The sequence below is a fragment of the Limanda limanda genome, chromosome 4, assembly GCF_963576545.1.
Source record: "Limanda limanda chromosome 4, fLimLim1.1, whole genome shotgun sequence".
Lineage (NCBI taxonomy): Eukaryota > Metazoa > Chordata > Actinopteri > Pleuronectiformes > Pleuronectidae > Limanda > Limanda limanda.
In genome coordinates, this window is record NC_083639.1 from 27,829,781 (window position 1) to 27,843,327 (window position 13,547).

A 13,547-nucleotide genomic window follows, 5' to 3' on the forward strand; every position below is an offset into this window, starting at 1 on the left:
TCACTGGATTTTCAGTAAATTGAATACAACCTGAAATCAGATCATATTTCTGTGTTTTTTAAACTTCTAACCTTCAGGGAGAAACATTCAAATCCACTGCAGCGTCTTCAAGGACAATAAACACAATCTTTGCTCCAGAGGAAACACAAATGAAGAAAGTAATCACAGGAAGGTGCAGACAGTTTGAGCCCCCCCCCCCCGACTCCAGACAACTCACAATGGAGACGGAAACCTTCTTTTGTTGAGGATCCATGAAATCGTTATTTAATTAATCGTTGATTCATTAAATCGTGCTCCTTCTAATTGACTCCCCCGAGCTGATAGCCAACTGAGGTCGGGCTGCGTGGGGGGGGATTGCAGAGCAGGAAACAAGCCGGTATCGACCGGTCCATCGTCTGTCCTGGTTCCAGGAACAACAGTTCATTAATGCAGTCTAAGAGAGACTATCTGTCTCTATTACTGCCTGTTGGCCTGCATGGCAATGATTTATAGGCAACCTGTGGAGACGGCTAATGTTGCCCTGAGTGGGAATGGAGGAGTCAAGTGGAATGAGGCCAGCAGTGAGCGGTGGTGCAGGTCCCAGGCTCCGGTGTCAGGAGCTGTAAAGATGCTCTGAGGGAACATCAGTCTGAGACTCACACAGTCAACAAACTGTCTGTTTGGACTCAAGCAGGAGAAGGAAGCTGCTTCCTCCAGGGAGAGACCGGTGCTGGCAGCTCGGGTTTGTTTCTTCATTTCTGTTTACGCTGCGGAAAAAGTTTTAAAAGACAAGTTCATGGTTTTGTATTTTTCCTGCTTCTGAGGATTTAAAGAAACATCAGCAACAGATGTTTGGTGGAAGATGGTTGAATATCACACTGGTAGTGTAACTTCAGCCCGGAGTTTGGGTGAAAGGCCTAAAACTAAATTACAACTCAAGTAGCAGCGCTCACTTTCCTACAGAAACGTGAAAGAAGCGGATGTTTCTCACCTGATGGACAAGAATTAATTTGTCATAGCTGCTTTTACATTACATTTCATTTAGCTGACGCTTTTATCCAAAGCGACTTACAATAAGTGCATTCAACCCTGAGGGTACAAACCAAGAACAAGAAGAATCAAGACAGTAACATTTCTTCAAAATAAAGCAAAACCACAAAGTGCTATAAGTAAGTGCCATTTTAGTGCTACCAAAGTGATAGTTTCAAAAGTGGTTAGTGTTTTTTTTGTTTTTTGTTTTTTTTGTTGTTTTTTTGTTGTTTTTTTTTAGTCAAGGTACAGTCGGAAGAGGTGTGTTTTTAGTTTTCGGCGAAACATGTGTAAACTTTCAGATGTCCGGATGTCGAGTGGGAGCTCATTCCACCATTTAGGAGCTAGGACAGCAAACAGTCGTGATTTTGATGAGTGTTTAGCTCGCAGTGAAGGAGCAACGAGCCGATTAGCTGAAGCAGAGCGGAGTGAACGTGCTGGTGTGTAGTGTTTGACCATGTCCTGGATGTAAACTGGACCTGACCTGTTCCCTCTTATGTACAAATACTTTAAACAATGACACCTTTTCCCTCATGTTACAAACTGTAAATACTGTCATCTTGTTGACGTTCTCAGTTACACACAGCATCTGTTAAACTTCCAGGGATCCTTCTATGTTTTCTTCCATAGATTCTTTTGGTAGTTTTACTCTTACTCACACTGGTAGTTAAAGTGTAACTTCAGATCTGAGTTTGGTCGAGGTGCCTAAAGCCAAGTTATCCACGTTGTACCATCGAGCAGACGATAATTCATTTGTCATCGCTGCTTCCCTCTTATGTACAAACACTTTAAACAATGACATCCTTTTCAATCATGGTGGTGTTGTGTCTTTCAAGCAGCAGAGTGTTGTCGAAGTCGATGTTTGAGGAAGGAAACCGCGGACCCAGAACTTGCAGTATAACATAGTTTATTATGCAGAAGTATTACAGGTCAGGACGAGCTCTAGAAACCCGGAGATAACACACAGCCAATAAGTGAAAATCTGCCATGCCTCTGCAAGACAAGGACTCTTATAGGGGAGATGTTTACCACAAACCTAGGGATAAAATGACGTCACCCATAGGGTCTCTGGCTAAATTTGGGCATGCGTTGTACCTGAGATTTACGGACCTGTTGAAGAACATCCCTTCTTTTACCCATCCATAAGCGGGTCAAAGATCATTTCAAGAAGGGAGAAAACCAACAGAACCATCTGGAATAGTGTCTAAAAAGTCTGAGAATTAGGCGCCATACAAGTAAACATGTCAACATGGTTTATAACCATGTAAGAAAGATATATTTGTTAAATATACGACAGTACAAACTGTAAATACTGTCATGTTGTTGATGTTCTCAGTTACAGTTCTGTCCGTGCTGGCAGAGGGATCCTCACATGTGACTCTTTCTGGGGTTTCTATGTTTTCTTCCATAGATTATTTTGGTAGTTTTACTCTTGTTGAGTGTTAAGAACAGAATATGTCACACCTTGTTATAGGTGATATATTTGTTAATTCACCAAACAATATCCTGTCGATTTATCTTTTCAATCTGTGGCTCAAACAAGCGACTCTTTAGTTTTTTCTTACATTTGCTCGACTGATTTTGATGCATGTCTTTCTACTATGAGCCCCAGTTTGCAGGTTGTGAAATGTAAAGCAAGTTCTAACCCTTAACCACAAGGAGCACAGGGTTTATAATAAGTGGATCACTGCCACTGCTCGGCCACATCATCGTGTTTGTTTCTGTAAATTACACGAGGAATAACACAAATCCAGGAAGTGTTAGTGAGTGAGTGACTGTGGTGTTCAAAGTGTTCCAGGGCTTCTCGTGTGATGAAAGGCTGTAATATAACGACTTCGCCTCAAAACAAACCACCAAACAACGTAATGGGCCGAGAAATGAAAGGTACATTTCCAGCAGTGGTGTTGAAGTGGATAATTCTGTTATTACTGAGAAATAAGTGAGAAGAGCAAATAGAGAGATAGAGAGAGAGTCCGACAGACCGGAGACTTCTGTTCGTCGTCTCCTCATCCGAACTCGTCTTAAAGGAGCGAAGAGGCTGTTTTTCACTGAGGAGAGAAATCTTATTACTAAAAAATGCAGATTTTCTTATTAGTATTTGAACCGGCGATGTGCTTTAACTTGTGAGGTAAACTAATTCGGTCCATTGCTGAGAGCCAGAGCCCCTGTAGCTCCAGGCCTCAAAGCCCCAGATGTAAACAGCAAGTGAGACGCTCTGCACTCGTCCTCAGCTGATTCCTGATTCCTGATCTGTGCTGCACCAACCTGCCGATGGGAAGTCAGGCAGTGAAGCACAAACACGCCGGAGTCCTGATGTTAGCTGGATCTTGTCGGTATATTGTGGAAGGATGTGTGTTCGCCATGAGATGAACAAAACAAACATGGCTGCAATCAATATTTTGTTTTAAGGAAAGAAAGACGCTTCATTCTTTCACATGTTCGATCGTATCCTCACGTCCTGCAGAGCTGCAAATAACATTTAAAGAGGAAATCATTTGTGCAACCCTCACCACTGCTGGTTTATGGGCAAAAGATAATTTACCTGTTTCAAATTGACTCTTGAAATGATGTGTTTGACGTTGCGACTTTATTTTTAATATGGAAAATTTGAAATAAATACTTTTACAGCGCCAATCTAGTTGGACCTTTTTCTTAAGATTCAGGCTGAATTGAATCAAACATCTAAAACACCGGTTCAGGGGTTTCAAGCATCTGATAATATTATAACTGTTTCAGATTCTCGGCTAAAGACTGAGGGAGACAGAGCTTTTGAAATATGGAAAGAAATACTCTTGCAGCTTCCTTTAAATACTGCTTTGCATGATTTGACCTATTTCTACTTTCATTTCATCGGGAGGTCACGGTTAAGTTTCTGTCGCAGGTTTAGTGTTTTTTATTCTTTTCTAACTAGTCTCAGGGTGTTTTTATTTGTCAAGCACCTTGCCACTGTATTTTGAGAAGTGCTTTATAAATTAAGTTACTACTATTATTATCACTATTAATTATTTCCTCCGTGAACCGATCTCATATAAACGAAAGGCACTGAATGAATGGACTAACAGTCGGATATGAGTCGGTTCTCAGTAGTTTAACCACACTGAGGCTGCAGCCTTCTCCAGATTCTCTCTCTCTCTCTCTCTCTCTCTCTCTCTCTCTCTCTCTCCCGATGCTCAGCCAAATTCCTTCACCAATTCACCAAATCATTTGACATGAATGTGACTTCCAGGCACCAGAGACTTGAAGTGGCTCAACACTCCAAAACAGGAGGGAGGGATGACGGAGGTGAAGAGCCGGGATGGAAGACACTGCTTTTATTGTCCTAAACTACACCTCACGGCCAAAAACACTTATTGCAGAATTTATTATAATGCGTCAAAGTTGTTTGGTTTTTTCCTCGTGTGGTCTCCTTAAGTGTGATTTTCATATGTTTCAGTCAATCATTTCCTTGTGGACTTGAGTTTGTGCTGTGATGGCTGCAGGGTGTGTGTGTGTGTGTGTGTGTGTGTGTGTCCGGTGTGTGTGTGTGCGCACCAGCCTGCAGCCTCACTCCCGTGGGCTTCCATCGTCAGCTATACTGTGAGCCAAGTACCAAGTGTGTGTGTGTGTGTGTGTGTGTGTGTGTGTGTGTGTGTGTGTGCGTGCATTTTTATGATCTGAGTTTATCCTTTTGCCACAGCTGTTACCTCAAGCAATAATTCAACATGAATGGATCAGAGTAGAAACGAAAGCTTAAAAGAATTTCAAGTGGCAGCGGGGTGATCTGAATTCACTGGATCTGGATTATGAAATGTTCAGATTTTAAATGTATGAAAACGAGATCGTTGTTCCTTCTCCTGGAAGTTTAACCTTCAGGATGTTTTTATTATCTTCTCTTAAAGCAGGAACGTTTTCTGCTTAGTTTAAATCTCTGAAGACTCGAACGTGTGTGAACTGGATTTGTGAGATTTATTCACTAGTGAACTTCCACAAGAGATGTTTAACCCAAACTGCACATACACCAATAAAAAGCTTTTGGTTGTACAGGAGACATCATCTCTGTTGTTAAAGTTTTGTAATATATTCAGATTCTCTATTATACATTGATTATTACATTGAATCAGCAGCTCTCTGACACAGAGGAACATTAAAAGCTCCCAAAAGACAGGATATACTGCAATAGACTCACTTTCTCAGCATAGATACATAAATAAATATCCAATACTGTGAGTTTTGGTACAAACAACATTTAAGAAAAGGTTTTGATTCTACAAACCTTAGATACTTTAGATTGTGGAACCTCAGATTTACACAAACTAAGTTCATCAGTTGTGTGAAGCTGTCTAGATGTTGACGATAACAAGAACATTTCATATTTAAAATTCAGCCCAAAGAATAAATAAATAAATAAAGTGAAAACATAAAATACTACAGGTACACGAAACAATAAAACCTACAAATCAGGGTTTTTTTTACCACTTACTCCTCATTTTAAATCCATATTTCTGTATCTTGTGTTTTGTGTGTTTTCCTCCTCAGGTCGGTCGAGGTCTCCTCACAAACACTAACCTCTCTTTTCAATCCAAGCCTCTGAGAAGGAGGAGCAGGAGGCGTCTCGTAGTTCTAAAGGTCATGTGATCGTCTCAGGGCCTCAGCGGTGTAGCATCAGCGTTATTGGCTGTGGGAATATTGACTGTAAAAGCAGAATGATTCCTCCCATCACAGTGTTTCCAGCTCCTGTTGGAAGCTCAGCTTGTGGAAGTGGCTCGAGTCCCAAAGCTGCCTCTGTCTCGTCCGTTCTGTTTATTATTACCAAGTGTTTCTCGCTGCCGCTCCCCGGTGGTGGGATGACCTTCCCTCGCTGAGGGCGGAGTCACTCCTCATCCTCCAGGCGGAAAACTTTTTATTATGTTCTTCATGTTGTCGTCCTCTCAGAGCCTCCTCACTGTTCCTCACAGTCCTGGCAGAAACACTCTAAACTGACCTATATCTTCAAAATGAACTCAGCTTTTTGGTTTTGTCCTGTTTCTGCCTGTTTGACAGGAAGAAACCCGACGTCCAGTTGAAACCTCAACTTGAAACACTCTCAATAAAATCTTCCACGTCTATTCATGACACTAGAGGAGATAAACTGACTCCACCAAGGATAATAAGTATTAATTGGATGTAAACAGCCGTGGGCTACATATGAGACGGATGGTACTGCAAATATCAGATCTCAACCAAAATGAATGATGCTAAAGTTTATGACTAAAGCCTTTTTCAGACTTGACCTCCGGGTAAAATACGGAGATTTGGCTGCTGAGTTTAAAGCAGTTGGCCAAAATCGCAGAAAGTTAAAGACAAAAGAGCGTCAATTTTCTAACGAAGTCTATGAGAAAATAACTCTTCTTCTCACTTGAGTTATAACGTCAGTAAACATTTTCCTAAGGACTTTATGTCTCAGTTTATATTTTCGAGTCTTATTCGATACAGCACGATGTTAATTTTGTTAATTGAAACTGTGTGATTGACAGCTAATACCGTCCAATGAGTGGTCACGGGTGTAGATGGGGGCGTGCGACTCTCAGTCAGGCTCCACCCCCCCCCCCCCCAGGTTATCCAAATATGGCTACTTCCGGTTTCCTAAAAACAAGATGGCGCTGGACAAAATGTCAAACCGATGGGCGGCGTCACGTTGGGTTGACACTTTGAAACTCACGTTCAAATGTTCAATCATTTTTAAGTACTCAACGTAACACTCACACACTCACACACTGAGGTGAATTCAAACTAGCAGCGATCAATGAGTCCAAACGAAAGCTGCTCTCAAACAGCAGATTATCTTTTTTCCTCCTTGTGATGTCGGATCCACTTTAACATCACAGGATTTCACTTCAAACTGCTGAGCTCTAGAATATTAAACCTGGGCTTCAGCGGCTGTGTGGAGCAGGATGTGTGTGGATGTAAAGAAACACAAATTACAGCCGAACATCAATTAAACATGAGGAGATAGTAAAGCAACACGGAGATAAACAACCGTACAAGAGGGAGCAAAGTGGTTTTACCTCCTTGTCATCGCTCCTCTGGTTGAATATTGAAATCACACCACATGCTTACATGTGACAGAAGCTCTGAGGATTTGTTTTATACGTCTAATCTCACAAAGGCGGAAGTTAGTGAGGTTTTAAAATTAGTCTCATAAATCACGGACCCCCCCTGTCTGTGTTTTTGTCTGTTGGTTTGTCGGAGGGATTGATGCTCGTTAGCTCACCAGCAGAGTTAAAGCAAGTGGACGGAGACTTCTGTTCGTACTCTCCATTAATTTCCTTCATATTTGTTAATGTCTTCCAAAAACGTATAGATACAAAACGGAGCAGTACCACTGGTAATCACAGGGGGCAGTGTAGCCAACTATGGAAATGACGCTTATTGATAATTATGGTTGTGAATACTGACGTAACAGGCTCATTTAAAATCAACGTTAGATACAATGAACGGAGGCTTTGTCCTTATTTGTTCACGTCTGTCTAAAAAACGTACGGATACGGATGAAACAGACAAAAAGGAGCAGTACCAACGGAAATCATAGGAGGGCAGTGTAGCCAATACGAGTCGACCACAGGACACAAGGAGGAAATCACTATAGTGAAAAGTTTAACTGTCCACATGTTGCGATGTATTTATTGGCACACATCCACATGTGTACCGTCAATTGAAAGTCTGCCCTCTAGTGGTTATATTGCTTCACAACCATGGACACATGGAAGTATGTGTATCATTTTTACAGTTACATCTCGTTTTATACGTAAAGGTGGCATAAACAAGGTTTTTAGCACAAAAATAACTGATGGATTTCCACAAAACTTGGTGGTGGGATCGGACATGAGCCAAGAAAGAGTCTATGGAGTTTGGGATGGATCCACCTAAAGGGGGCGGATCACGGAATTCACTTCCTGTAACATTGTTAGCACTATTTGTCATTGTCACAGATTTCCTGGGAACTTATTAATCTATCAGGAAGGAATAATGTATTTTGTGCCAGAATATCGGTGAATGTGTGTCATTCTATGGATGAAATGTGGACTGAGTGTATTTAAATGTGGTTCCATGAGAGCGAGCTGGGCCTTGACTGAGGGATCCGCTCCACTGAGTGTCATTCTAGTTCGATTTCTGTTTCCATTCCAGCACAGAGAGTTATTCTCAGTCTCTTTGTTTGTGTCGCTGCGGTTGATTGTTCATCATCATCTGTGTGATGTGTTGATTCACCAGCCGCTGCGGATGTTTCACTCCTGGAACTCAATGAGCACACGTTCTGTTTGCCCTGCAGACAGATAAACAGAAGCTGTGAACGTAACTGGATTATTACATTTGTCAAAAGTGTGGATCATATTTACCATCTGCTTCTAAAACTCCCACACTCACAGTAATTAAGTTTCATTGTGAATGTAATTAGCAGCGATGTGTCAGTGAAATAACTCGTTCGAATGTTTCACGTCTGAATTTAATCAACATGTCGGGAATCTGAGGGTCAGAGGCCGGATGTGAACTAATTGGACAAATTGAATTGTCGGTTGATTTTTCTTCTTTTTCCTGATGTTTCAGAGAAATTACGATTTTCAACTTGCTCGTTCAAAATAGGTAGAAATTGGAAATAATCACCAAACGTGGGACGTTTCCTTGTTATGTCAAATCTGACCATGTAAATAAATGTTCATGTTTTGATTTAAGCATCAATAATTTGAGTGAGTGAGGTGAAAATCACTATTCAGCCATAGTCTGTGACTCCTCAGGCCTCTGTGGGATGTTACCTCTGTCCTGTTTGTGATGCCGTTTCCAACAGCGCCTGAAGGCAGCATTTGTATAATCTGTATAATCACAACACAATCCCCCGTGGTGTTCACTTTAATTGCTAATCCTGCTCACAGAATCCGAGGGAGAGGTTGTGCCGGTGCAGGATATGTGCACAACTTTAGTTTAATTAAAAACTCAGGAAATAAAGCTCATTTGGGTGTAAAGCTGCTCGCTTTGTTCTCGGAGTGCGACCGAGAAATGTTAATGGATCGGATTCAGTGAACCTGGAGAGTTTATCTGAATGCTAATCCCACAAACACACTCACAGGTAACACAACTTTCCACCGTGGGGTCCGGCCGTCATTGATCTGTGCCGGACGGAGCATAAAAGGTTTTGGTGATTTGCTCAAGGGCACAACAGCAGCTCAGACATGGACCTGGTGTCCTCCTCAAGATGTTCAACCCTCCATACAAGTTTTTTTCATTTGGGAAATATTATTGTGATTAGATGGCAGCAGCTTCGGTGTTTGTGTGGTGACGACACAAACATTTGACTTGACTCAACGTCTCACACGAGTTTGTGAAATTTATCTGAATCACGTGAGATCCCATTGGGTCCCTTGTATTCACTGATGCTGTGAATGTCGAAAAACTAAATCATAAAACAATAATACTATTGTGACAAGTGGATATCGTGCTGCATATCGCGAATTAAACTCAAAATACATTGGACTCTGCCTTGGTGACTTATCCCTGCAGATACACACATTCTCCACGTTTCACCTCTTTTTTATATCATCTATCTACTACTTAAAACCAAACTTAGCAGAAACTAAACAATTGCACATCCATTTTTGACTTTTTAGTTTGTTCCATGTCCTATCCACTAACATGAATGAGGAGGGGTTTATGACCTATACTCTAGCCAGCCACCAGGGGGTGATTGAGACATTTCGGTCGTGTCGTCCAACGTTTATTGTTTTGATATTTTAGCAGAAAAACCAACAAGTTGTTGAATACGTAAATACTAATCCTAATACAAGTTATTTCAAAATACGTTTGTTGCTTGAGTTTAGTTGCATTTGAACTAAATATCTCGTTGTGTCTCTTCTGTGAATCCATTTTTTTTAAAAAAGGTTGATTTTTCAAACGCAGCTGAATTGGAGCCCGAAGTGAACCCCCAGAAGAGTTTAATTACAGCCACTGAATAAAATCAAACATTTAAAACAGTCGTTATAAATGAATAACTTACATTTCTATCAGAATTAAACATGAATAGCACCGAGGAATACATGAATACAAAGAAACTTTTAAAAGAACTGTTTCACTAAACCGTTTCCTACTGAAGAGAGCTGTGATTGGCTGTTGGCCCCTGACCCCCGAGAGCTGTTGACCCCTGACCCCAGATGTGGTCTCCATTGAACTGAAGCATATCACTGGACTTTCAGCTTCAACCCACAAACAAACACGAGTGCATATTACTTGGATATTACTTGAGCCTCCTGCACATCAGCATCACTCACAACACAATTCTCCAACACAATCACCGTCGCCGTGGCAATTGAGGATAAAAACAATACTACGACATGAAGCTCATTTGAATTCATGAGCGGAAATCTACATGAAAAGCACAAAGTCAGCTCTCTGAGTCATTTAGGGACTTGAAGCGGCGTTATGCTAATGTTGAGCGTGTATCATCGCAGCGTGAATCCCCCAGAGGAGGAAGCTTTTAGAGATGATTTGCTTATGGAGCTTGGGATCGTTGTAGAGACACAGGAAGTGTTTCTCCTGTTTGCACTGGAGCCCGATTTCTATGGAAACATGCATTTCCATGAACGACGCTTCACAATGAACAACACTTACACTCATCTGCGTGTGAAGCGTGAGTTATTCTGACGTCTTATTCCAGCTGAGAGGATCTGTGTGACTCTTCTTATGCTAATGTCGGTGTTTAAAATCCACTCTTCAATGAGACTGTGTTTCATTTTCCCTTTTCAGTCAGATCCTCTGGAATAATCACACAAATTCATTTTCAACATTCGTACATGCAAATTGCTTTTGTGCAATAACTGCAAACACACTGATATACATATATGGGACATAGCCCCACTTTCTGTGTGTGTGTGGGTGTGTGTGTGTTTGTGCGCAAAGATGCATAAGTTACTCTTCATGGCTTCCTGCAACTTGCATCATGTTTATACGTGTGTGTGCATTTAACAACATGTGGGTCTTTTATCATTTATTAAAAAACTTGATCTTAAAAACATTCAAACTCTCTCACAGTCACACACACTCTCTCTCTCTCTCTCTCTCTCTCTCTCTCTCTCTCTCTCTCTCTCTCTCTCTCTCTATCCCTGTATTTTCAAATTGATGACAACTTGTTACACATCAGTCTATAGCTCGCTTGCGCTCTCTCTCTCTCTCTCTCTCTCTCTCTCTCTCTCTCTCTCTCTCTCTCTCTCTCTCTCTCTCTCTCTCTCTCTCTGTGAATCTTCTGAAACAAACGCTCACAAAAGTCCCTCGGGTCAAGTTCAATTTGCTTCATTAGAGTTTGACCAGTCAGGTTTCACTGGGAAGGTGATTGTGTAGGAAGGACACACACACACACACACACGCACGCACACACACACACACGCACACACACACACTCTCTCTCTCTCTCTCTCTCTCTCTCTCTCTCTCTCTCTCTCTCTCTCTCTCTCTCTCTCTCTCTCTCTCTCTCTCTCTGTCCCTGTATTTTCAAATTGATGACACCTTGTTACACATCAGTCTACAGCTCGCTTGCTCTCTCTCTCTCTCTCTCTCTCTCTCTCTCTCTCTCTCTCTCTCTCTCTCTCTCTCTCTCTCTCTCTGTGAATCTTCTGAAACAAACGCTCACAAAAGTCCCTCGGGTCAAGTTCAATTTGCTTCATTAGAGTTTGACCAGTCAGGTTTCACTGGGAAGGTGATTGTGTAGGAAGGACACACACACACACACGCACGCACACACGCACACGCACACACACACACACTCTCTCTCTCTCTCTCTCTCTCTCTCTCTCTCTCTCTCTCTCTCTCTCTCTCTCTCTCTCTCTCTCTCTCTCTCTCTCTCTCTCTCTCTATCCCTGTATTTTCAAATTGATGACACCTTGTTACACATCAGTCTACAGCTCGCTTGCGCTCTCTCTCTCTCTCTCTCTCTCTCTCTCTCTCTCTCTCTCTCTCTCTCTCTCTCTCTGTCTCTCTCTCTCTCTCTCTCTCTCTCTCTCTCTCTCTCTCTCTCTCTCTCTGTGAATCTTCTGAAACAAACGCTCACAAAAGTCCCTCGGGTCAAGTTCAATTTGCTTCATTAGAGTTTGACCAGTCAGGTTTCACTGGGAAGGTGAATGTGTAGGAAGGACACACACACACGCACACACACACACACACACACACACGCACACACACACACACACACACACACAAACACACACAAGTCCTACGTTTAAAATTCAGCTGTTTCCAAATTTTGAAAAGTAAAAGCAATCGATACGCACAATGCTCCACTTCTAAAAGTTATAATCTATGAATGAAAACCTGTTTGGTCGATAAATAAAATCCATTCTGAGACTCAATGAAGCAAATCTTCACCTTCTTCATTATCATTTTACAGACTCGCTGTTCTCCCCTCTCTGGCTTTTAATGACTAACCCAAGGTTGTCTTTTTCTCTTTTGATCCTTCAGATCCTCCGTCTCTCTGCGTCTCTTCCCCCCCCCCGACACATCCCACCAACCCCCCGCCTCTTCCTCACCTCATCGGTCCAGCATGTCGCTGAAGGTCCAGACCAGTAACGTGACCAACAAGAACGACCCCAAGTCCATCAACTCGCGGGTGTTCATCGGGAACCTCAACACGGCGGTGGTGAAGAAGTCGGATGTGGAGAGCATCTTCTCCAAGTACGGCCGCGTGCTGGGCTGCTCCGTGCACAAGGGCTACGCCTTCATCCAGTACGCCGGCGAGCGGCACGCCCGGGGCGCCGTGGTCGGGGAGAACGGCCGGGTGCTGGCGGGACAGACGCTCGGTGAGTCACCGGTTCATCTAGTTCATTCATCTTTGAGACTCTGATGAAGAGGATACGTGCAAACGAGTCGTGAAGCTGAGACGTGTCCACACTAGATAGGTTTGGGGATAAAAGCTTATTTGTTTCCATGCAAAGTTGTTTCGAGGTGAATTTACCTGCAGCTCCTCGGAAGGTCAATGAAATGGCAAATTGTCCTTTTACACAGATTCCGGGACAAATAATGAAACAGAAAATAAAATACTTTAAATTGAAAGGAGATTAAGATAGATTAAGATACATTTATTTGTCCCAAACACATGCACAGACATGCACAAGCACACTCATGCAAGGAGGGAAATGTAACCTCTGCTTTTAACCCATCTGCTGCAGGACACACAGAGCAGTGAGCAGCCATGTACGGCGCCCGGGGAGCAGATGTTGGGGGAGTAAGGTGCCTTGCTCAGGGGCACTAGACAGGGTAGGGAGAATCCTCTTGGATTTTTGGACAGATCAATCCAGGTTCGTCTTTTTGTTGTTTCTCCGTGGAGTCGAACCAGAGACGAACCAGAGACCTTTTCTGCCCATAGTCCAAGTTTCTGCCACTAGTCCACCACCTCTCCCAAAGGACCTAAATGATTTACACAAACCACGATATATATTAAATATATACTCAAGATATATTCTCTCTCAAAATGGAAGTAATGAGGTTGAGTTCACAGTTTCTTCAGCATTCAAGTGGTTAAAATGACAAACAAGGTTTTTTTTTGTTTC

General features: G+C 42.3%; 1 protein-coding gene across 1 annotated transcript in view; it reads left to right on the forward strand.

Annotated features, from left to right (window-relative positions):
- The first annotated feature begins 12,541 nt into the window (after positions 1–12,541).
- raly (RALY heterogeneous nuclear ribonucleoprotein) overlaps positions 12,542–13,547 on the forward strand; it is a 32,050-nt gene continuing 31,044 nt past the window's right edge. The window contains exon 1 of the mRNA XM_061070422.1: positions 12,542–12,797. Within this exon, the coding sequence (XP_060926405.1) occupies positions 12,542–12,797 (256 nt within the window). The remainder of the gene's footprint in view (positions 12,798–13,547) is intronic.